General features: G+C 49.9%; 1 protein-coding gene across 5 annotated transcripts in view; it reads left to right on the top strand.

The window, feature by feature from the left end:
* RFX1 (regulatory factor X1) overlaps positions 1–23,066 on the top strand; it is a 312,572-nt gene that overhangs the window by 240,666 nt on the left and 48,840 nt on the right. For all 5 annotated transcript variants that reach the window (XM_030196902.1, XM_030196905.1, XM_030196904.1 and 2 more), the window contains one exon: positions 15,975–16,087. In XM_030196902.1, coding sequence (XP_030052762.1) covers positions 15,975–16,087 — 113 coding nt within the window. The remainder of the gene's footprint in view (positions 1–15,974; positions 16,088–23,066) is intronic.

Below are 23,066 nucleotides of genomic sequence, written 5' to 3'. Positions count from 1 at the left end.
GCTGAGGTGTGGACGCGCTGGGGGCACAATGCAGGCTCTGTGGGGAGCCGAAACCGTCTCTTTCTTCGCCTCCGGTATCGGGCCATGGTCGTCTACGAGATGCTTGGCGGTACAGGCCGGGTAGGGCCAATGGTGCGCCTAGAGGGCGATTTTTTTCAGTGTAAGCAGCTCTTTCGTGGAGGCTGCCGGGGAGGTCGGGATGCATCTTCAGTGGGTTCCGCCTCGGTGCGTGCCTCGCAATGAAGGTGTGCCGGTCCAGCCTCTGGTTCGCGTGGGTGCTCGTGTACGTCAGTTTTACCAGAGGTGGACCCACATCACTTCGGATCAGTGGGTGCTCGAAGTGGTGTGCGACGGGTATGCCCTAGACTTCGATGGCTCTCTTCGCGATTTTTTTCTGGGATCTCCGTGTCACTCTCATCTCAAGGCCAGGGCAATTCGCCAAACCCTCCTTCAGTTGATCAATCTGGGGGCTGTGGTTCCCGTATCCACCTCAGAGAGGGGGGCAGGTTGTTACTCGATTTTATTTCGTGGTTCCCAAGAAGGAGGGTGCCTTCCAGCCTATTTTAGATCTGAAAAGGGTCAACGGGGTGCTGAAGATTCCCTCGTTCTGGATGGAGACTTTGCGTTCGGTCATCGTAGCAGTTCAGTTGGGGGAGTTTCTCACTTTGTTGGATCTGACAGAAGCCTATCTACATATTCCCATCCGGGCAGCGCATCAGCGTTTTCTTCGTTTTGCGGTCTTAGGACAGCATTTTCAGTTCTGTGCTCTGCCGTTTGGTCTTGCGACAGCGCCTCGTACCTTTTCCAAGGTTATGGTGGTTGTAGCGGCAGCATTGAGGAAGCAAGGAATCTTGGTCCATCCGTATCTTCACGATTGGCTGATTCGAGCCAAGTCAAGGCAGGAGAGTGTAGAGGCGACCGCGAGAGTGGTGAGTTTCTTGGAGTCACTCGGTTGGGTAGTGAACGTGAACAAGAGTCACCTAGTTCCGTCACAGTCCCTGGAGTATCTGGGAGTTCGTTTCGACACGTTGAAGGGGCGAGTGTTCCTATCATCAGCTCGGATTGTCAAGATGCAGTCTCTGATTCGTCAGCTTTGCTCCAAGAGACTTCCTTCAGCTCGCTCTTATCTGCAGGTATTGGGTCTCATGGCATCGTCGATAGAAGTAGTTCCGTGGGCCCGGGCTCACATGCGGCAGTTACAGTCGTCCATGCTAGATTGCTGGTCTCCTCAGACTCAGGACTTGGAGGAGAGACTCTTTTTGCCAGATGCTCCCCGCCTCAGACATCAGTGGTGGCTTCACCCACCAAATCTGGAGAAGGGCATGCCCTTGGATCCTCCGGACTGGATTGTTCTCACCACGAACGCCAGTCTGGGAGGTTGGCGGGCCCATTGCCTCGGACAGATCATCGGAGGCCAGATGGTCCATCAATTGTCTGGAAAAGCGGGCGATCCGTTTGGCTCTCCAGGCTCTTCAGTATATTCTAGGTGGGAAGGCGGTCCGGGTTTTGTCCGACAATGCCACAGCCGTCACATATGTCAATCGTCAAGGGGGCACGAAGAGTTGGGCGGTCGCTGAGCTAATGCGTTGGGCGGAAGTTCATCTGCAGTGTCTCCTAGCAGGTCACGTGGCCGGCGTGGACAACGTGAGCACAGATTTTCTGAGCAGACACAAATTGGACCCCGGAAAGTGATCGCTTCATTGTCCGCTGTTTCATTGTCTGGTGATGGAGTGGGGTCTGCCTGTGATGGACCTCATGGCGACGTCTGCCAATGCTCAGATGCCCCGGTTTTTCAGTCGTTGGGATCCGTGGTCCGAAGGGATCGACGCCCTGGTGCTTCCATGGCCTCCTCAACAGCTGTTGTACGTGTTTCCTCCTTGGACCCTGGTAGGTCGTGCAGTTCAGAGAATAGAGCGGCACTTAAGCACGATGATTCTGGTAGCTCCGAATTGGCCTCGTCGGCCATGGTACGGAGATCTAGTGCATCTGGCAGTTCGGGGTCCGCTGTCTCTGGAGGAGTCGGTGTTGTTAGTGCAAGGCCCCATAGTAATGCCCGATCCGTCTATGTTCTCGCTTACGGCTTGGCTCTTGAGAGGAACAGGTTGTGGAAGAAAGGGTTTTCATCCAGAGTAATTGATATTATGTTGCAGTCCCGTAAACGGTCCACCTTCATAGCTTATGTTTGCGTATGGCAAATTTTTGAAAATTGGTGTCAGGAGCGTTCTTATTCTCCTTGGCGCATGTAGGTTCCGGAAGTGCTAGAATTTTTGCAAGATGGTGTGGATAGAGGTCTCGCTCTTTCCTCTTTGAAGGTACAACGGTGGCGGCTTTGGCTTGTTTCCGGGGGAAGGTACAGGGTGTATCCTTGGCCTCTTTTCTGGACGTGGTACGTTTTTGCGGGGCGTGAAGTTGATTCATCTGCCGTGGCGTCAGGTGGTTCCTCCATGGGATTTGAATCTGGTGTTGGTGGGTTCCCCCTTTGAGCCATTGGTTTTGAGTACTTTTAAGGATCTCACTCTGAAGATGGTGTTTTTGGTGGCTATTGCTTCGGCTCGGTGGATTTCGGAGTTGCAGGCTTTTTTTTTTTTTTTGTTACATTTGTACCCCGCGCTTTCCCACTCATGGCAGGCTCAATGCGGCTTACATGGGGCAATGGAGGGTTGTGACTTGCCCAGAGTCACAAGGAGCTGCCTGTGTGCCTGAAGTGGGATTCTTTGTCTTGTCGTGCTCCTTTTTTGACTTTTTCTAAGGAAAAGGTGTCCCTGAAGCCCATTCCATCCTTTTTGCCTAAGGTGGTTTCCTCTTTTCATGTGAATCAGGACATTTCTTTGCCGGTTCTAGGCGATAAGTCGGGAGATTCGACTCAACGCCGTTTAGCTAAATTGGATGTTCGCCGAGCTTTGCGTTCTTACTTGACAAGGACTCAAGTGTTTTGGGCCTCTGATAGGTTGTTTGTGTTGTATGGGGGACCTAAGAAGGGTGCTGCATTTTCTAAAGCAACGATGTCCAGATGGTTGAAAGAGACAGTTTCTTCGGCATACTTGCTCAAGGGGCATGAGGTGCCTTCGGTACTTAAGGCACATTCTACTCGGGGGGGTGGCTTCCTCCTGGGCTGAAAGTAGTTTGATTCCTCCTCAAGATATTTGCAGAGCGGCTGTCTGGTCCTCTCTGCATTCTTTTGTGAAGCATTATAGGATTGATGTGCAGGCTAGAGAGGATGCGAGTTTTGGTGCGGCAGTTCTGACTTCTGGTTTTCGGGGTTCCCGCCCTTAGACTGTTTACTGCTTTGTTACTTCCCAAGCCTCTTGACCGGTCTGGAGGGTCACTGTGGAAGGTGAAATTAGGCCTTACCTTTCCTCTAGACCCTCCAGACCGGTCAAGAACCCATCCAGTATGTTTTAGTCTAGTGTGGTCTGCAGACTGGTTTTGGTTTTGTGCCTCAGGGTTGCTATGGCTGATAGGTCTTTAGTTCTGGACTTCTCAGTTTCTGAAGTTCAGTGGTAGTAGCCTCTGCGTTGTCAGGGGCGGACTGCAGCCCTTTGGTGTTCGGTCGACAGAAGCACATTTGTGTTTGTTTTGAGTTCTGAGTACAGGGTTCTATGTATTTGTTTTATGTGTTTGACTAGTAAAAAAGGCCCGTTTCTTAACGCAATGAAACGGGCACTAGCAATGTAATGAGTTCCTGCCATTAATGTTTCCACGGTTGTATTCTGAATATAATTGTTGTTTACATGTGTAAGATTTCTTTATATACAATATTTTTTGTGTAAACTGTGTTACAATGTGGGAAAAGTTTTCCTTGTTCAGGCCCTTCAATCAGTTTAACAATCACATCAGAAGAGCTCCTTACTTGTGAGAATGCAACATATAGTTGCCCATGTGAGAGACTGAGAGTGACAGTGTGTTTTACAGACAGTGTAAGAGAGAGATACACAGAGTGATTGATTGAGTGTGTGTGTGTGTGTGTGTGTGTGTGATGTCTGTGTGTGTATGTGTGTGAGTGACAAAGTGATTAAATTTTTGTCTTCCCTTCCGTTCTGTGCACTTGCCTCCACTGATGTTCATACCTCCCTGTATATGATTGTTTGTTAGAGATTCAATCCACTCCACTTCCCTCCTCCAAGTTCCGTTCTGTCTGATTGGTTCTTCGTTCCTGTGACGTCGCATTTGTTTGCTTGGCAACTATGCAGCATTCCATTTCCTCAACATGAGGGCAGGGACAGTGAGAGCCAATGAAACGCTGAACTACAGACTTACGAACTCTACACTGCCACAATGCCACAGAGTCAGCTTCAGAATGTTGGAAGTGCTTTTTATTATATAGGATTGTTCTTTTCTGCTTTGTTACTGATTTACTGGCTGCTTCGGGGTTGGCAGGTGGCTTATACATTCTTACAGTTTTAGTGTTCTCAGTCTCCCTCTGCTGGTAGGAGTGCATAACCCAAGCATCTTGACTGGTCTAGAGGAAAGAAAATTAGCAGGTAAGGCCTAATTTCACCTTCTGTTTTATATCTGTACCGCTTGCCTCTCAGTGAGATTAAGCTGCACTGTTTGTATGAGACTGAGAACACTATGAGAGTTCAGGCAGCATGAGGCCGAAATTCACTGAATGCCACATGATGCAGGAAGAAAAGAGAGCAGCTGTTCTGGAGTTGGTGCCAGCCATGAGTCTCTGCAAAGGAGCAAGAGGGGGAAGCATGGCAGATGCTGACTGGTTCTACATAGACAGCAAAGATCGCTACTGCCACACAGTTGGTGACGTCACCAGGGATGGAGCCGATTCTGGATTAGCTGTGCAGGTGTTCCCATGTCTGTGACAGTTCAGAGTTAGCTTCAGTCATTTCTCATCAACAGCTACAGTCAGTCAAGACAGAGTTTTTTTTCAATTAATCTCTTCAGATTTATCATTACTCAATAGACAAAACCATAATCATCAAGTTTAATCAAGCGGATAAATATTCAATATGTTTTAAATGAAACTGGATTTCAGATCGGCAGTGGTTCCAAGATGGTGGCACGTAGTTGAGTGAGCTCTGATCTCCTCGATTCGATTGCGTCTTAAAAACTAAATCTCTTTGTTTATGCCTCATACTAAACGGAAGGGTACGGTCCGGGGTAAAGCTTCGATACCCCGGACCTCATCCCCGCAACAGCTTTCGATCGAGCAGTTCATCTCGCGAACTTCTTCCCAAGACGCCGTGAGTGTTCCTGCTGTCCCCCATAGCGGGGGAGTTATGGAGGACCTGGGACTCAATGTCACTCTTTCTCCTCCGGCGCTTAAACCACCGCCCCACCCAGAAGGATGCCGGAACCAGAGAGGTTTTCTCGAATCCGAAGAGGGTGTTGATGGTGAACCCCTAATCGAAGGGGCTGGAGCGGCGGTTCCAGATGGGTCGCAAAGGCCTGAGGGCCTGAGCCTAGAAGGGAAGCTTTTGAAATCTGCTCCTGGGTCGGTGTCATTGGAGAACATTTGGAGTGTTCTCCAACAATTAGCGGTGAATGTGGACAAATCTACGAAAGAACTATCTTCTCTTGTAAGTACAATGAATGCCTTTTCTGAATCTCTGACTGGCATAAAAAAGGAGTTTACAGCTTAAACTATAAAGCTCAATCAAGATGTAAAAAACTGCAAGACCTATCCTCAGAAATGATAAAAGACAAAACTATAATAGCAAGAAAGATTGATCAAATTGAAAATTATAATCGAAGACTCAATTTGAGGATTCTGAATTTTCCAAGAGAGAAAGGAGTAACACCGTTGGATGCCTTTAAAAAATACTTAATTGAAATTCTGAAATATACCCCAGAAACTTTACCTCCAGTTAACAAAATTTACTATATAATGAATAAGATCTCCTTGGAAGCAGGATTCTAATAAACCTGTAAATTTAATGGAACAAATAAACTTAAATGTATCTGAACTGTTGGAAGCTACTATATCGGATCAATCAGAAAGAATGACTTTAATGGTTCAATTTGTTTTCTTGCAAGATGTTGAAGCTATAAAAAGACTATACTTTCGTCGAATAAATGACTAGTTTTATGGTAAAACAGTTCGTATATTTCAGGATGTAACGAAACAAACGCAGGATATTAGGAAATCTTTTTTGAGCATGAGGAAAGAGACCCAGGAATTGGGAGCCTCTTTCTTCTTGAACTATCCAAGCAAATGTGTGGTGAAACATCAAGGTTTAAAATATATATTTTTCCAGCCAGAGCAGTTAAGAGTATTCATTGACTCTAGGAAGTTATGATTTTTCTACATTCTAACTAATGTTTAAAGCTGTAAGAAATTAAGGAAGAATGATACGTGCAAAGTCTGTTCTTTAGTTATATTTACCTATAATGTTTCTCCATTTATTCTTAGTAACGCCTTGGTCTCGGGTTTTTTTTGTGATATAAAAAAGGCATTAATGTATCTTCGTAAGATGAATGTGATAACTTCATAATATTCTGTCTGATTTACTTAGCAAGTTTGTCTTGTATTGTAAAGTTTGGAAAGTATAAATAAAAAAATTAAAAAAAAAAAAAAAAAAGAAACTGGATTTCACACAGTGCCCGGGATGCAACAGAAAAATGTCAGTCATGGGTGAGTTGCATCAGGTCATTGAAAGCTGTAAATGTGCCAGTGTATCACCAATGACAATACAAATAAGAGAACTGACACAGAAAGAATTTCTGGAGAAGAAACAGGAAACCCAACTAAATCTAAAAAATTAAATCCTCTGAACTGTGCAAGAGAACATCATCATTTAGGCTTTCCCTCAGATTTCAATGAAAAGGAGAAATATTGCACCTCTAAAATGGCCCATACTGGTGTTATTGGCTCCAAATAAGGAGATGTATTCCCAGACCCTTCCTCTGGCTAAGATTGTAGCAGTGCTGAGGGGGCGGAGCTTGGTGCCAAAACTAATCATATCTCCCCAAAAAGCACCAAGAGGAGCAGAATTCAAAGTCTCATTATGACAGATTTCATGAAGACACCAACTGTAGAAACAAACCATCATTCCTACAACATTGGAATAAAGTGCATCAATCAGTCTCCAGCTCATCTTTGCAGCCATTCCACGGGCCTGTAGAGCAGACAAATGTCTGCAGCAGGGAATATCTCTCCTTAATTAAACCAATGACGCTCTGTGGACAGATCCATCGACATCAGAGGGGAAATGTGGCACTGAAATCAAATGCAGCATAGTGGGATCTTCAAAATCCCCTTCACAGCCTCATTTTATCTTTACTAAAATTTGGCAGGAATTCCTGAGAGAAAAAGAAAGTGAAGACAAGTCTAGACCTTCCAATCTAATAGGTAAGTCTCCATGTCACAAACCCAATAGAGACAGATCTCTAGAAGTTTTGTCAAAACTCTATTCTCCAGATAGAGGGATCTGTCAGTGAACAGAGATTTTAGTTGAATTTTCAAGATGTCACAGAGCCCATTCAGCTCTCCAAAAGCTAACTGCTCCATATGGTTACCATTAGATCTTAACTTCTTCCACCAAAAAATGAGTCCATAGACCATTATAAAATGACTTGGGGAAAATCCACTGCTTATTTCTGGGATAAGCAGCATAAAACTTTTTCGGGGTCTTGCCAGGTATTTGTGACCTGGCTTGGCCACTGTTGGAAACAGGATGCTGGGCTTGATGGACCTTTGGGCTGTCCCAGTGTGGCAATACTTATGTAAGACTTAATTTAACCTTTTCTGTTCTTGACATCTGAGCCAAATACTGGGTGGCATCAGATGCGTTTGCAGTTTCATGGAAGGAAAGGCTACTGTAGCTTTTCCTCCCATTCTATTTATCTCCAGAACAATTCAAAAGATTCACCAAAACTCAGCGAACATAATATTAATAGTACCATATTGGCTGAGACAGATCTGGTTTCCATTAGTGAACCATATGACTCAGGAGTCACCAATGACGTTTCCATGTACAATGGACCTCCTCACACAGACAGCAGGGAATATAGTTTATCCCAGTCTTTGTTCATTAGGACTGTGAGCGTGAATGTCCGAAATATTTTACCAGCTTCCAAAAAAGTGTAGAAGTTCCAGGTTTGGTGTGAGGAACATTTAGAAAACCCTTTTCAGTGTTTCATATATACTGTTCTTCAGTGAGTTCACTTAAGTGCATGTGCAGCTTACTGTTATAACACTGGCAAGAAAATCAATATCTTGTCAAATGATTTATGGAAGGTTTGGTGAATTTAAAGCCTTAAGTACATAAGTATTGCCATACTGGGACAGACCGAAGGTCCATCAAGCCCAGCATCTCGTTTCCAACAGTGGCCGATCCAGGTCACAAGTATCTGGCAAGTTCTCCGAGGACAAGCAGGCTGCTTGTTCTCACGACTGGGTTGACGTCCACGGCAGCCCCCACCAACCGGAACAAAACTTTGCGGGCGGTCCCGCACGCAGGGCACGCCCACCGCGCATGCGCGGCCATCTTCCCGCCCGTGCATGACCGTTCCCGCTCAGTCTTTTCTTTTCCGTGCTGGAGAGAGCCGTGTTCGTCTCTCTCTCGGTCAGCCCCGGAAACCGGATCGCGTTTTCGCGCGAATTTTCTTCTTTTTTCGTTGTTCGCGTTTTCTCTTAGTTTCTTTTATAAACCAAAAAAAAAAAAAACCGCTGAACTTTGTTTTCCCTCGTCTCTTAGCAGGGGCGTCGCGTTGCGGCCTTGTGGCCGCGCGGTCGATTTCTTTTCAAGGTGTGATATTTACCGCCACCATCGACGACTTTGATTTCGCCGACGCGATTTTTCCGTCGATGTCCTCGAAGGTCCCGAGTGGATTTAAGAAGTGTGGTCGGTGCGGCCAGCATATCTCGCAGACCGACACTCAGGCTTGGTGCCTCCAGTGCCTCGGGCCGGAGCACGATACCAAGATGTGTACTTTGTGTCTCGGTCTCCGGAAACGGACACAAGTAGCGAGGCAAGTTCTTCGGGACCGTCTTTTTGGAACTTGCGCCGGCCCCTCGATGTCGACTTTGACGGCATCGGTATCGACGGCCGGTTCTTCGGTACCGGTATCGATGTCCACGAAATCGGCACCGATGGCATCGATCCCAGGAGCACAGGTCCCGTCGGCCCGCCGGTCCCCCGGTGAAGGCAGAGGTGAGAGGCCGCGTGGGCAATCGGCCCCGGTCACTCCCTCTACCCAGGGCCCTCGGGACCGAACCCTGTCAGACCCGGTCCCTCGAGGCCGAGGGGGATCGACCTCCTCCTCCTCAATTCCTCCAAGCGCCGATGACGGGCATCGCAAGAAGACGAAGAAACACAGTCATCGATTGCCCTCGATGCATCCGGCTCCCGGCGCCGGAGATGACGCCGAGGAAGCGGCAGCGTCGAGAGGAGAGGTCCCCCTCTGTAGTAGAGGTACCGCCGCGTCAGGGTGCCAGCACTTCGGTGCAGTCTCCTGGACCCGAACAGCTTCCGGCACCGACGCCTCTACCGGCCCCCTCGCCTTTCCCGACAGTGGGCCTGGACGAGTGCCTCCGAGCCATCCTTCCGGGGATTCTGGAAGGGCTGATGCGCCAGACTGTGCCGGCGCCGGGGGTGCTTGCGCCCTCGGCGCCGTTGACTGTGGCGCCGGCGTGCTCTAGCCCGGTGCCGAGGCCTTCGATGCCGCTTGCGGCGCCGGTCTCGACCGCCACGCAGGTGGAGTCCCCGTCGACGTCGATGGAGGGAGCTTCATCCCCGCCGGCGCGGGAGTCCACCGCTCGACGACGCCACCGAGGCCTCGGTGCCTCGACATCAAGCCAGGCCCGGTTGAGGACTGAGCTGCACGAGCTCATGTCCGACACCGAGGAAGAGGCCTCGTGGGGGGAGGAGGAGGACCCCAGATATTTCTCCTCAGAGGAGTCTGTGGGTCTTCCCTCCGACCCCACTCCTTCACCAGAGAGAAAGCTCTCACCACCTGAGAGCCTCTCCTTTGCCTCCTTCGTCAGGGATATGTCTATTTCCATTCCCTTTCCCGTGGTCTCTGTGGATGAGCCGAGGGCTGAGATGCTCGAGGTCCTCGACTATCCATCACCACCTAGAGAGTCCTCCACGGTGCCGTTGCACAATGTCCTCAAAGAGACACTGCTTCGGAACTGGTTGAGACCACTCTCTAATCCCACCATCCCCAAGAAAGCAGAGTCCCAATACAGAATCCACTCGGACCCAGAGTTAATGCGGCCCCAATTGCCTCTTGACTCGGCGGTCGTGGACTCTGCTCTCAAGAGGGCACGGAGTTCGAGGGATACCACCTCGGCGCCCCCGGGGCGGGAGTCTCACACTCTGGACTCGTTTGGGAGGAAGGCCTACCAATCTTCCATGCTCGTGACCCACATCCAGTCTTACCAGCTCTACACGAGCATCCACATGCGGAATAATGTGAAGCAACTGGCGGACCTGGTTGACAAGCTCCCGCCGGAGCAGTCCAGGCCTTTTCAGGAGGTGGTCAGGCAGCTGAAGGCGTGCAGAAAGTTCCTGTCCAGGGGTATTTATGACACCTGTGACGTGGCATCTCGTGCTGCGGCCCAAGGTATAGTGATGCGCAGGCTCTCATGGCTGCGTGCCTCTGACCTGGACAACCGCACCCAGCAGAGACTGGCCGACGTCCCTTGCCGGGGGGATAATATTTTTGGTGAGAAGTTCGAGCAGCTGGTGGACCAACTGCATCAGCGGGAAACCGCCCTCGACAAGCTCTCCCACCGGGCGCCTTCAGCATCCACCTCAGCAGGTGGACGTTTTTCCCGGGCCCGGCATGCTGCGCCCTATGCCTTTACCAAGCGTAGGTACACCCAGCCGGCCCGAAAGCCTCATCAGGCACAGGGACAGTCCCAGTGCGCTCGTTCTCGTCAACAGCGTGCGCCTAAGCAGCCCCCTGCGCCTCCACAGCAAAAGCCGGGGACGAGCTTTTGACTGGATCCATGGGAACATAGCCGCCCTCGAAGTGTCCGTACCGGACGATCTGCCGGTCGGAGGGAGGTTAAAATTTTTTCACCAAAGGTGGCCTCTCATAACCTCCGACCAGTGGGTTCTCCAAATAGTGCGGTGCGGATACGCCCTGAATTTGGCCTCCCTGCCACCAAATTGTCCTCCGGGAGCTCAATCCTTCAGCTCCCATCACAAGCAGGTACTTGCAGAGGAACTCTCCGCCCTTCTCAGCGCCAATGCGGTCGAGCCCGTACCACCCGAGCAGGAAGGGCAGGGATTCTATTCCAGGTACTTCCTTGTGGAAAAGAAAACAGGGGGGATGTGTCCCATCCTAGACCTGAGAGGCCTGAACGAATTCCTGGTCAAATAAAAGTTCAGGATGCTTTCCTTGGGCACCCTTCTGCCAATGATTCAGAAAAACGATTGGCTATGTTCCCTGGATTTAAAGGACGCATACACTCACATCCCGATACTGCCAGCTCACAGACAGTATCTCAGATTCCGCCTGGGCACACGGCACTTTCAGTATTGTGTGCTGCCCTTTGGGCTCGCCTCTGCCCCACGGGTGTTTACAAAGTGCCTCGTGGTGGTAGCGGCATATCTACGCAAGCTGGGAGTGCACGTGTTCCCATATCTCGACGATTGGCTGGTCAAGAACACCTCGGAGGCGGGAGCCCTCCGGTCCATGCAGTGCACTATTCGTCTCCTGGAGCTGCTGGGGTTTGTGATAAATTACCCAAAGTCCCATCTCCAGCCAGCCCAGTCTCTGGAATTCATAGGAGCGCTGCTGAATACTCAGACGGCTCAGGCCTTCCTTCCCGAAGCGAGGGCCAACAACCTCCTGTCCCTGGCTTCACAGACCAGAGCGTCTCAGCAGATCACAGCTCGGCAGATGTTGAGGCTTCTGGGTCATATGGCCTCCACAGTTCAGGTGACTCCCATGGCTCGTCTTCACATGAGATCTGCTCAATGGACCCTAGCTTCCCAGTGGTTTCAAGCCACCGGGAATCTAGAAGATGTCATCCGCCTCTCCACCAGTTGCCGCACTTCACTACACTGGTGGACCATTTGGACCAATTTGACCCTGGGACGTCCATTCCAAATTCCTCAGCCCACGAAAGTGCTGACGACGGATGCATCTCGCCTGGGGTGGGGAGCTCATGTCGATGGGTTTCACACCCAGGGACTCTGGTCCCTCCAGGAAAAGGATCTTCAGATCAACCTCCTGGAGCTCCGAGCAATCTGGAACGCACTGAAGGCTTTCAGAGATCGGCTGTCCTGTCAAATTATCCAAATTCGGACAGACAATCAGGTTGCAATGTATTACATCAACAAGCAGGGGGGCACCGGATCTCGCCCCCTGTGTCAGGAAGCCGTCGGGATGTGGCGTTGGGCTTGCCAGTTCAGCATGCTCCTCCAAGCCACATACCTGGCAGGCGTAAACAACAGTCTGGCCGACAGACTGAGCAGAGTCATGCAACCGCATGAGTGGTCGCTCCATTCCAGAGTGGTGCGCAAGATCTTCCGAGAGTGGGGTACCCCCTCGGTGGACCTTTTCGCCTCTCGGACCAACCACAAGCTGCCTCTGTTCTGTTCCAGACTTCAGACACACGGCAGGCTGGCGTCGGATGCCTTTCTCCTTCATTGGGGGACCGGCCTCCTGTATGCTTATCCTCCCATACCTTTGGTGGGGAAGACCTTACTGAAGCTCAAGCAAGACCGCGGCACCATGATTCTGATCGCGCCTTTTTGGCCCCGTCAGATCTGGTTCCCTCTTCTTCTGGAGTTGTCCTCCGAAGAACCGTGGAGATTGGAGTGTTTTCCGACTCTCATTTCGCAGAACGACGGAGTGTTGCTGCACCCCAACCTTCAGTCTCTGGCTCTCACGGCCTGGATGTTGAGGGCGTAGACTTCACTGCGTTGGGTCTGTCTGAGGGTGTCTCCCTTGTCTTGCTTGCCTCTAGGAAGGATTCCACTAAAAAGAGCTACTTTTTCAAGTGGAGGAGGTTTGTCGTTTGGTGTGAGAGCAAGGCCCTAGAACCTCGTTCTTGCCCTGTACAGAACCTGCTTGAATACCTTCTGCACTTATCAGAGTCTGGCCTCAAGACCAACTCAGTAAGGAATCACCTTAGTGCGATTAGTGCTTACCATTATCGTGTGGAAGGTAAAGCCATCTGTGGAGAGCCTTTAGTCGTTCGATTCATGACAGGCTTGCTTTTGTCAAAGCCCCCTATCAAGCCTCCTGCAGTGTCATGGGATCTCAACGTCGTCCTCACCCAGCTGATGAAACCTCCTTTTGAGCCACTGAATACCTGCCATCTGAAGTACTTGACCTGGAAAGTCATTTTCTTGGTGGCAGTTACTTCAGCTTGTAGGGTCAGTGAGCTTCAAGCCCTGGTAGCTCATGCTCCGTATACCAAATTTCATCACAACAGAGTAGTGCTCTGCACCCACCCAAAGTTCCTGCCGAAGGTGGTGTCGGAGTTCCATCTTAACCAGTCAATTGTCTTGCCAGCATTCTTTCCCAGACCGCATACCCGCCCTGCTGAACGTCAGTTGCACACATTGGACTGCAAGACAGCATTGGCCTTCTACTTGGAGCGGACACAGCCCCACAGACAGTCCGCCCAATTGTTTGTTTCTTTCGACCCTAACAGGATAGGGGTCGCTGTCGGGAAACGCACCATCTCCAATTGGCTAGCAGATTGCATTTCCTTCACTTATGCCCAGGCTGGGCTGACTCTAGAGGGCCATGTCACGGCTCATAGTGTCAGAGCCATGGCAGCGTCGGTGGCTCACTTGAAGTCAGCCACTATTGAAGAGATTTGCAAGGCTGCGACGTGGTCATCTGTCCACACATTCACATCACATTACTGCCTCCAGCAGGATACCCGACGCGACAGTCGGTTCGGGCAGTCGGTGCTGCAGAATCTGTTTGGGGTGTAAATCCAACTCCACCCTCCAGGACCTGAATTTATTCTGGTCAGGCTGCACTCTCAGTTAGTTGTTCTTCGTAGGTCAATTTTCTGTTGTACCCTGGGTTCTTGTTTTGAGTGAGCCTGAGAGCTAGGGATACCCCAGTCGTGAGAACAAGCAGCCTGCTTGTCCTCGGAGAAAGTGAATGATACATACCTGTAGCAGGTGTTCTCCGAGGACAGCAGGCTGATTGTTCTCACCTACCCTCCCTCCTCCCCTTTGGAGTTGCGTTTGATCATTTTTGCTTGTCATTCATCTGAGCGGGAACGGTCACGCACGGGCGGGAAGACGGCCGCGCATGCGCGGTGGGTGTGCCCTGCGTGCGGGACCACCCGCGAAGTTTTGTTCCGGTTGGTGGGGGCTGCCGTGGACGTCAACCCAGTCGTGAGAACAATCAGCCTGCTGTCCTCGGAGAACACCTGCTACAGGTATGTATCATTCACTATCCCAAAACAGTACAATATATTTTGTGCTCCTTGTCCTAGAAATAAGCAGTGGATTTTCCCCAAATCCATCTTAATAATGTCTTATGGACTTCTCTTTTAAGAAGCTATCCAAACCTTTTTTAAACCCCACTAGGCTAACTGCTTTTACTACTTTCTCTAGCAACGAATTCCAGAGATTAATTACACGTTGAGTGAAGAAATAGTTTCTCCGATTCGTTTTAAATGTACTACTTTGTAGCTTTATTGCATACCCCCTAGTCCTAATATTTTTGGAAAGAGTAAACAATTGATTCACATCTACCCGTTCCACTCCACTCATTATTTTATAGCTACTTCTTAAGAAGCCAACATCGGCTTAGCTCTACAGCAGTTGATTAAGCCAGACTTGGAAGAACTTGTTCCTGGTGGCTATAACTTTGGCCCATAGGATTAGTGAATTTCATGTGCTGGTGCATTATTATCTTTATACATATCCTGGAGAATTGGACATTTTCAGGATTCTCTCATTTATTTCCTAAAATAGTTTAAGATTTTCATATTAATCAGCTAATAATATTACCCATGTTTTATCCTCTACCTCATACCAAAGAACAAGAAGAGAGTCTTCACAATTTAAACTGTAGAAGAGTGCTTCTGATATATTTACAAAGAACTCATTCGTCCAACAAACCATCACTGTTTTTTCTCTCCTTCAGTCCAAGAAAGAAATCCTCTCTAGTTCTGATTGTATAGCTTCTTGCTACTAAAATTCAGAGACTCTTCCGTCAGCAAAAGTTATAGCTCATCACCAAAGAGCAGCTGCAGCAATGAAAGCACAACTTCAGAGATCTTGACTGAGGACAATTGCAAAACATCCACAGGGTCCTCTATACATACTTTTGTCAAGTACTACCTTATAGATCATCCATCATATTTGTGCTCTAATTTTGGCCAAGCAGTGCTTGACTGCTTTAATGCTTCAACTACCCTCCTTCTCCATAAGATCTAGGTTGCAGAGTAGCAGTGCTGACAACCGTCAGCTGCAGAGTCACCAGCTTGTGTGGGTGTAGTGATTCTTGCTGCCCATGTTGAAAATGAAGTTGCTTCCTGGACAGAATTCTACAGCCATACATTCCCTTCCATCCCCACCCGAGTTGAAATGTGCTTCAAAAATAAAGTGATGTGGGAATACCCATGCAGGCTCAGAAAAACTCTTCCAGCTGATCCCGAAGTGGTTCCATCCCCGGTGACGTCACCAGTTGTGTGACTATAGGATCGAACACCCATTACAGGTATGCAACTTTGTTTAAAAGAGGCATAAGATTGGTGGAGAATATGTTTTGAGGATAATGTGGGGAGGGAGTGGGAGATGGAGTTAGGCAGAACCAGGATGAAGGGAAAAGAAAGTTTGTAGGGGATCGACAGAGAGATAGAGGGTGGGGGGGGGAGAGCATCAACTTCTTTTAATTATATGAGTCAGTCTCACTGTGCTTGAGCAGCTGGATCAGCCATAGCTGAGGAGGGAGAGAGAGACCCCCTTGCCCAGGGCATGGTGTCAGTCCTAGCTCTCACATTGAAGTTATTTTGCTAAAGTGGCCCTCACTTGAAAAATAACTACTATTTGTTGAGATAGAAATGCTGTTCTCTTTGGCAGGCCATTGTGGATGTGATGATAAATTTGCAATTCACGCTGGTAGAAACTCTGTGGAAAACCTTCTGGAGGTACAACTTAAACCAGCCCAGTGAAAATGCCTCTTCTGCAGTAATGTGAGTACTAATCATGTTTCCAGCACCCCAATTTTGCTTCTGACACCTGCTCTGCTCTGTGCCTCCCATCCCTGGGAGAGGCCAAGAGAAAGAATATCACACACAGAGACAACTGTTAGTTAACTGGCAAAAGCTTTTGGGAAGAGGTTCATGGTATTCTCCCAATTAGAGACATTCACCTGAGCTCTTCAACCCTCTGCTTCACTTCTGTTCCTTTTATTTGAATATCTCAGATTTTTTTGTTTCACATAAATTTGCAGTTCAGCCATTGTACTTGTGAGGCAAGCAAGCAATAACAGGAAACAGATACTGATTACCTACTGTATACATTATTGCATTAGTTCAAGGCTAAAGCAAAAATTATATTAAGACTTTAATTTTGTCCCTTCAAGATGGTCTTATCATACACTTGGTTCTGTGTTCATGTCCCTGACGTCTTTACAGGATATGTTTATCACATGAACAAGTCACAAGCTGTTTAGGCCATTCTTTTCTATTTTGTGCTTACATTTTTAACCCATGATACTTTTCTCTAGATAGGAGGATCCTGCTGTCATAAATGTTCTCAGGGTCTTCAGCATTTCCCCCACCCTTTGATCCCATGAGCAGTGGCGTAGCAAGGGCGGGGCGTTGGGGGCGGTCCGCCCCGGGTGTCGGCGAATCCCACCCTCCCGAATCCCCTTCTCCCCTCTGAGCACCCAGTGACCCATCTAAGCTCCCCTACCCTACCCTCCCCAATCCCCTGCTCCCCTAAGCACCACTCTAAGCTCACCCACCCTCCCCAGTCCCCTTCTCCCCTGAGCATCCCTCTAGGCTCTCCCACACTCCCCAATCCCCTCCTCCCCTGAGCACCCCTCTAGGCTCTCCCACCCTCCCCAATCCCCTTCTCCCCTGAGCACCCCTCTAGGCTCACTCACCCTCCCCAATCCCCTTCTCCCCTCTGAGCATCCCCCTCCCCCAAGCCGGTCCCGTCCTGTGCCCCCTCCGTTGAGAGCCGACAGCTCTCGTGTCCTGCCGCTACCCTGCTTTTTTTTTTTTTAATCCATTGCAGCGACACAGGCAGCGCTTCCCGTCTGCCCTGTGAAGGAGAAAATCGCGTCGCTGGCGTCGGGCCTTTCCTTGTTTTATCCCGCCCTCTTCTGAGGTAACTTCCTATTTCCTCGAGGGCGGGACACAACGAAGGAAGGCCCGACGCCAGCGACACGATTTTCTCCTTCACAAGGCAGACAGGAAGCGCTGCCTGCATCGCTGCAATGGATTAAAAAAAAAAAGCAGGGTAGCGGCAGGAGACGAGAGCTGTCGGCTCTCAACGGAGGGGGCACAGGACGGGACCGGCTTGGGGGAGGGGGATGCTCAGAGGGGAGAAGGGGATTGGGGAGGATGAGTGAGCCTAGAGGGGTGCTCAGGGGAGAAGGGGATTGGGGAGGGTGGGAGAGCCTAGAGGGGTGCTCAGGGGAGGAGGGGATTGGGGAGTGTGGTAGAGCCTAGAGGGATGCTCAGGGGAGAAGGGGATTGGGGAGGGTGGGTGAGCTTAGAGGGGTGCTTAGGGGAGCAGGGGATTGGGGAGGGTAGGGTAGGGGAGCTTAGATGGGTCACTGGGTGCTCAGAGGGGAGAAGGGGATTCGGGAGGGTGGGGGAGCCTAGAGGGGTGCTCAGGGGAGAAGGGGATTGGGGAGGGTGGGAGAGCCTAGAGGGATGCTCAGGGGAGAAGGAGATTGGGGAGGGTGGGAGAGCCTAGAGGGGTGCTCAGGGGAGAAGGGGATTGGGGAGGGTGGGAGAGCCTAGAGAAGGAGATTGGGGAGGGTGGGAGAGCCTAGAGGGGTGCTCAGGGGAGCAGGGGATTGGGGAGGGTGAGTGAGCCTAGAGGGATGCTCAGGGGAGAAGGATTGGGGAGGGTGGGAGAGCCTAGAGGGGTGCTCAGGGGAGAAGGGGATTGGGGAGGGTGGGTGAGTTTAGAGGGGTGCTTAGGGGAGCAGGGGATTGGGGAGGGTGGGGGAGCTTAGATGGGTCACTGGGTGCTCAGAGGGGAGAAGGGGATTGGGGAGGGTGGGGGAGCTTAGAGGGGTGCTCAGGGGAGAAGGGGATTGGGGAGGGTGGCGGAGCTTAGAGGGGAGAAGGGGACTGGGGAGTGGAGTGCTCAGAGGGGAGAAGGGGATTGGGGAGGGTGAGTGAGCCTAGAGGGATGCTCAGGGGAGAAGGGGATTGGGGAGGGTGGGAGAGCCTAGAGGGGTGCTCAGGGGAGAAGGGGATTGGGGAGGGTGGGTGAGTTTAGAGGGGTGCTTAGGGGAGCAGGGGATTGGGGAGGGTGGGGGAGCTTAGATGGGTCACTGGGTGCTCAGAGGGGAGAAGGGGATTGGGGAGGGTGGGGGAGCTTAGAGGGGTGCTCAGGGGAGAAGGGGATTGGGGAGGGTGGCGGAGCTTAGAGGGGAGAAGGGGACTGGGGAGTGGAGTGCTCAGAGGGGAGAAGGGGATTGGGGAGGGTGAGTGAGCCTAGAGGGATGCTCAGGGGTGAAGGGGATTGGGGAGGGTGGGAGAGCCTAGAGGGGTGCTCAGGGGAGAAGGGGATTGGGAAGGGTGGGGGAGCTTAGAGGGGTGCTCAGGGGAGAAGGGGATTGGGGAGGGTGGCGGAGCTTAGAGGGGAGAAGGGGACTGGGGAGTGGAGTGCTCAGAGGGGAGAAGGGGATTGGGGAGGGTGAGTGAGCCTAGAGGGGTGCTCAGGGGTGAAGGGGATTGGGGAGGGTGGGAGAGCCTAGAGGGGTGCTCAGGGGAGCAGGGGATTGGGGAGGGTGAGTGAGCCTAGAGGGGTGCTCAGGGGAGAAGGGGATTGGGGAGGGTGGGGGAGCTTAGAGGGGTGCTCAGGGGAGAAGGGGATTGGGGAGGGTGGCGGAGCTTAGAGGGGAGAAGGGGACTGGGGAGTGGAGTGCTCAGAGGGGAGAAGGGGATTGGGGAGGGTGAGTGAGCCTAGAGGGGTGCTCAGGGGTGAAGGGGATTGGGGAGGGTGGGAGAGCCTAGAGGGGTGCTCAGGGGAGAAGGGGATTGGGAAGGGTGGGAGAGCCTAGAGGGGTGCTCAAGGGAGCAGGGGATTGGGGAGGGTGAGTGAGCCTAGAGGGGTGCTCAGGGGAGAAGGGGATTGGGGAGGGTGGGGGAGCTTAGAGGGGTGCTCAGGGGAGAAGGGGATTGGGGAGGGTGGCGGAGCTTAGAGGGGAGAAGGGGACTGGGGAGGCGAGTGCTCAGAGGAGAGAAGGGGTCTGAAGCTGTAACTGGGGTCTGACAAGGGGGCAGGAGGGAAAATTGATCCATGCCTGGGGCAGGTGGGAGAATGGGTCTGGGGCTGAAAAGGGGGATGCAAGGCATGTGGTGGGTGAAGGTGGCTGGAAAGAGCGGGCAGAGAGAGAGGGGACAGACCCTGGATGGAAGTGGGGAGTGTGAGGGAGGGCAGACCCTGGATGGATGGATGGGAGAGGGAGGGCAGACAGATTGAAGGGGCAGAGAGGGCAGATGGTGGGTGGAAGGGGGAGAGAGAAAGAGGGCAGACTGGGGCAAATGGTGGATGGAAGGGGCAGAGATAGAGGGCAGATGTGGATGGGAGGAAGATGGCAGACTGGGGTGGATGGAAGGGGCAGAGAGAGAGAGGGCAGACAGTGAATGGAAGGGGCAGAGAGAGAGGGCAGACAGTGGATGGAAGGGACATTAGAGAGGGCAAACACTGGATGGCAGAGAGCGAAGACAGATGCTGGATGGAAGGAAGACAGTGAAAAGAAGATGAGGAAAGCAGAAACCAGAGACAACAAACTGTAAATAAAATATATATTTTTATTTTTTTTGCTTTAGGATATAGTATTGTAGCTGTGTTAAATGTTTATAAATAGAACATGTAAATAAGGTAATCTTTTTATTGGACTAATTTTAATACATTTTGACTTAACTTTCAGAGAAGAAAACCCCCTTCCTCAGGTCAGGATAGGATACTGTAACAGTACTATACTGTATTGACCTGAGGAAGGAGATTTTGGCCTCTGGAAGCCAAATGTATTAGTCCAATAAAATGGTATTATTTTATTTTCTGTATTTCTTTTATTTCTATTTGTTAATTTGTAAAGTGGTGATTGGTATTTTAGTTTTTTTCAAATTTACATCTGCTGTCTTTATATTTTGCACAGTACTAGGGGACATTTTCTGTTTCTGTGGTGTTGCATTGTATGCAGAGTCTGGCATCTTGGGGGTTCAGTTTAATTTTTGTCTAAATAGAAAGTTTATGATTACTTATTCTATAGTGGATTAAGATGTATCTGTGTTTGTGAAAAAGACATGGCTTTTGGTTGGCATTGACTGTGCAAGATGGACGATCTGTGTTATTCTGCCTGGTTTCGTTTAACAGTAGGTGAATTGATGTTCTAGTGCTCACTGTAGTGTTTAAGATGCTTTCCTTTTCCTTGTGTGACTCGTACAAATTACTGTTTATAGTATGGTAGAATTGCTCTATAGGTCCTGAGTGTTTTGTATTCTCGGTATGCCTAGTACTGGAATTGAGGGGCGGGGGGTGTTAAAAAAATGACCGACCCCGGGTGTCAACTACCCTAGCTATGCCACTGCCCATGAGGGATCATAAATTTGCCCCAAGTGTTCCAATTCTATCTGAGAGGGGTACTAGAGATGTTGGCCACAGTTTGCTGTAACATCATATTAAAGTGTTGAGGAAGGCAGCCTTGCAATAACTGATTATATTAACAAAGGTGAAATAATTTCTTATTCAAACATCCTATCCTCATAAAATACTGCTCTTTCTTGTACATTCAAATATACTTTAAGATTTCATCCTGTCAAGATCTTACTGCACCTAATGAGCCTGACAGTACCCCCTGTATTAGAGAATTCACTAATGTCAGTATTTATATACCACTTAGACCTAAGCAGTTTACAGTTTCATTTTACAGATACTAGGTCTGTCTTTAGTGGGCTCACAATCTAAATAGTACATTGTACTTCTGTTGTACCTGGGGCAACAGAGGGTTAAGTGACTTACCCATGGTCACACAGAGCTGCAGAGGGAATTGAACCTGGTCCCCCTGGGATTTCAACCCACTGCCAGCCATCAGGCAACAGTGGGAATTGAACCCAGTTCACCAGGTCCACAACCTACTACAGTAATCATTAGTCTGCTCCCACTAGCCATAGGCCACTGTTCCACTCCAAATCCCACTATAAGTGACCTGTGGGTTCAAATCCCTTATTTCCAGTGCTGTTTCCAACTGATTTACAGCTGAGTCCAGAAAGGAGAGGAATAAGGGGAAGAAAAAGTAAAGTGTAAGTAACTGGCTGACTGTTGGCCAGTGACTAAAGAGCTTTGATTAAATATAGGACGTTGCAGGTTCTAGTTTAGCTTAGCCAGAGCTAGGTGGGGCCAGAACAGGTAAGTGGTGTGGGTGGAGGGGGCCAGAGGTTAGATAGACTACTGAGTATATTTGATGAAAATAACTATGAGGGGGCCACCAGCAGCCAGGGTTATGCTGCTTTTTTCTATGAAAAATGGCCAAGATATTACTAAAACTACCTATTTCTCATCAGTTGGAGACAGTGGGATCTGAACCCACAATCTTGCTGTTACTAACCTAACACCCAGGCCAGCCAGGCTTTCACATTAGGAGCTTTTCGGAACTTCTACTTCTCCTCATCTGGGTTCAGAGCTCTGCAGGATAGAGAAGACTATCTGGATACAGAATAATTTTTCAGAGTTACTGGTGGCTTAGAGGTAAAACCCACCTAGTGAAATGCAGGTAGTGAGGAATTCAAGTCCCACATGTTACTCTAGTATAAAGACATTATAGTTACTAAAATGCAAGAGCCAATAAAGTTGTTCTTTTGTACTGAATGACATTTCCTACCAAATAATAAAAAGTTTTCTGTAATCAGAGTTTTAGTAGACCATAGCTCTACTTTAATAATTTTAATCCTGTCAGGTGACGCTAAGGAGCAGCCCTATCACATACCACTGGTTTTCCAGTGTCTGTCGTCTCAGTACAGAGCCAGTGTCACATGTCAGATTTCTGTTCAGGGAATTCAGAGGAAGGGGCTGGTGGGCTCCCTGTACAGTGCCAGCTTTTCATGGGAAAGTAAATGGAATCTTGCAGGACTGATCCTTCTGAGATTGCTATAGCACTATTTGTGCTAGAGATTCAGACACAGCCCTGAGCATATAGGAGATTTCAGCTGCCGGAGTGCTGGAGAGATGGATTATATCACCCTCCTGTGACTCACAGGACAGACAGAGAGGAAACAGAAACAGTGTAAAGGGACGAAGCACCCCAAATGAACCTTCTTTACTTGCAAATCTGATATAGCTTTCAAACATTTACAGCTCTTTACAGCTGCATTCTCACTACCAGGCAGTAACCCTTTCCATACCCCTGTATTCATCTCCCCACAGCTCCACTCCCACTGTATGGCCCCATCACCGAGCCCCTCTCCCCCTCACATCTCCTTTTTGTTACTTCCAGCCTTTCAATTGGATCAGTAGGAGGCCAAGGGAGGTGGGATCCAGCACTCTTTACATGCCTGCACCGGCTGCCCTCTCTCGACTCTCGGATTCTCACTTTTTGTCTCAGATGTTGCTGCAATGCTGTGCTCTTTGGGATGGGGGCTGCTGTGGTCAGCAGCAACTCTTTCCCCTTATTCTCTTTCCTCTCCTCTTTATTCTTTCTCTTCCCTTATTCTCTCCTCTCTACCCTTAGTCTTTCCCCCTCTTCTCTCCCCAGCCCTGAACCGGTCCTGTGCTACTCAGGGCGCCCATGAGAACCAGAAACCAGGAGAGAGGAAACCGCAGCTGGTAATCCCTCCAACGGTGACAAAGAAAGCAATTCATCTGCTCCATCTTGCATTCACCTACCAACTTAGGTCAGGTATCTGGGTTGCTGCGGGCCTGACCTCTCCAAGAGGCTCAGAGAAGTCCTATTTACACTGCCTCCTGAGACCACGTCCTCCG

The sequence above is a fragment of the Microcaecilia unicolor genome, chromosome 3, assembly GCF_901765095.1.
Source record: "Microcaecilia unicolor chromosome 3, aMicUni1.1, whole genome shotgun sequence".
NCBI classification, from domain to species: Eukaryota; Metazoa; Chordata; class Amphibia; order Gymnophiona; family Siphonopidae; genus Microcaecilia; species Microcaecilia unicolor.
The sequence above is the reverse complement of the archived record's forward strand: the minus strand, read 5'-3'. Positions and strand labels throughout refer to the sequence as shown.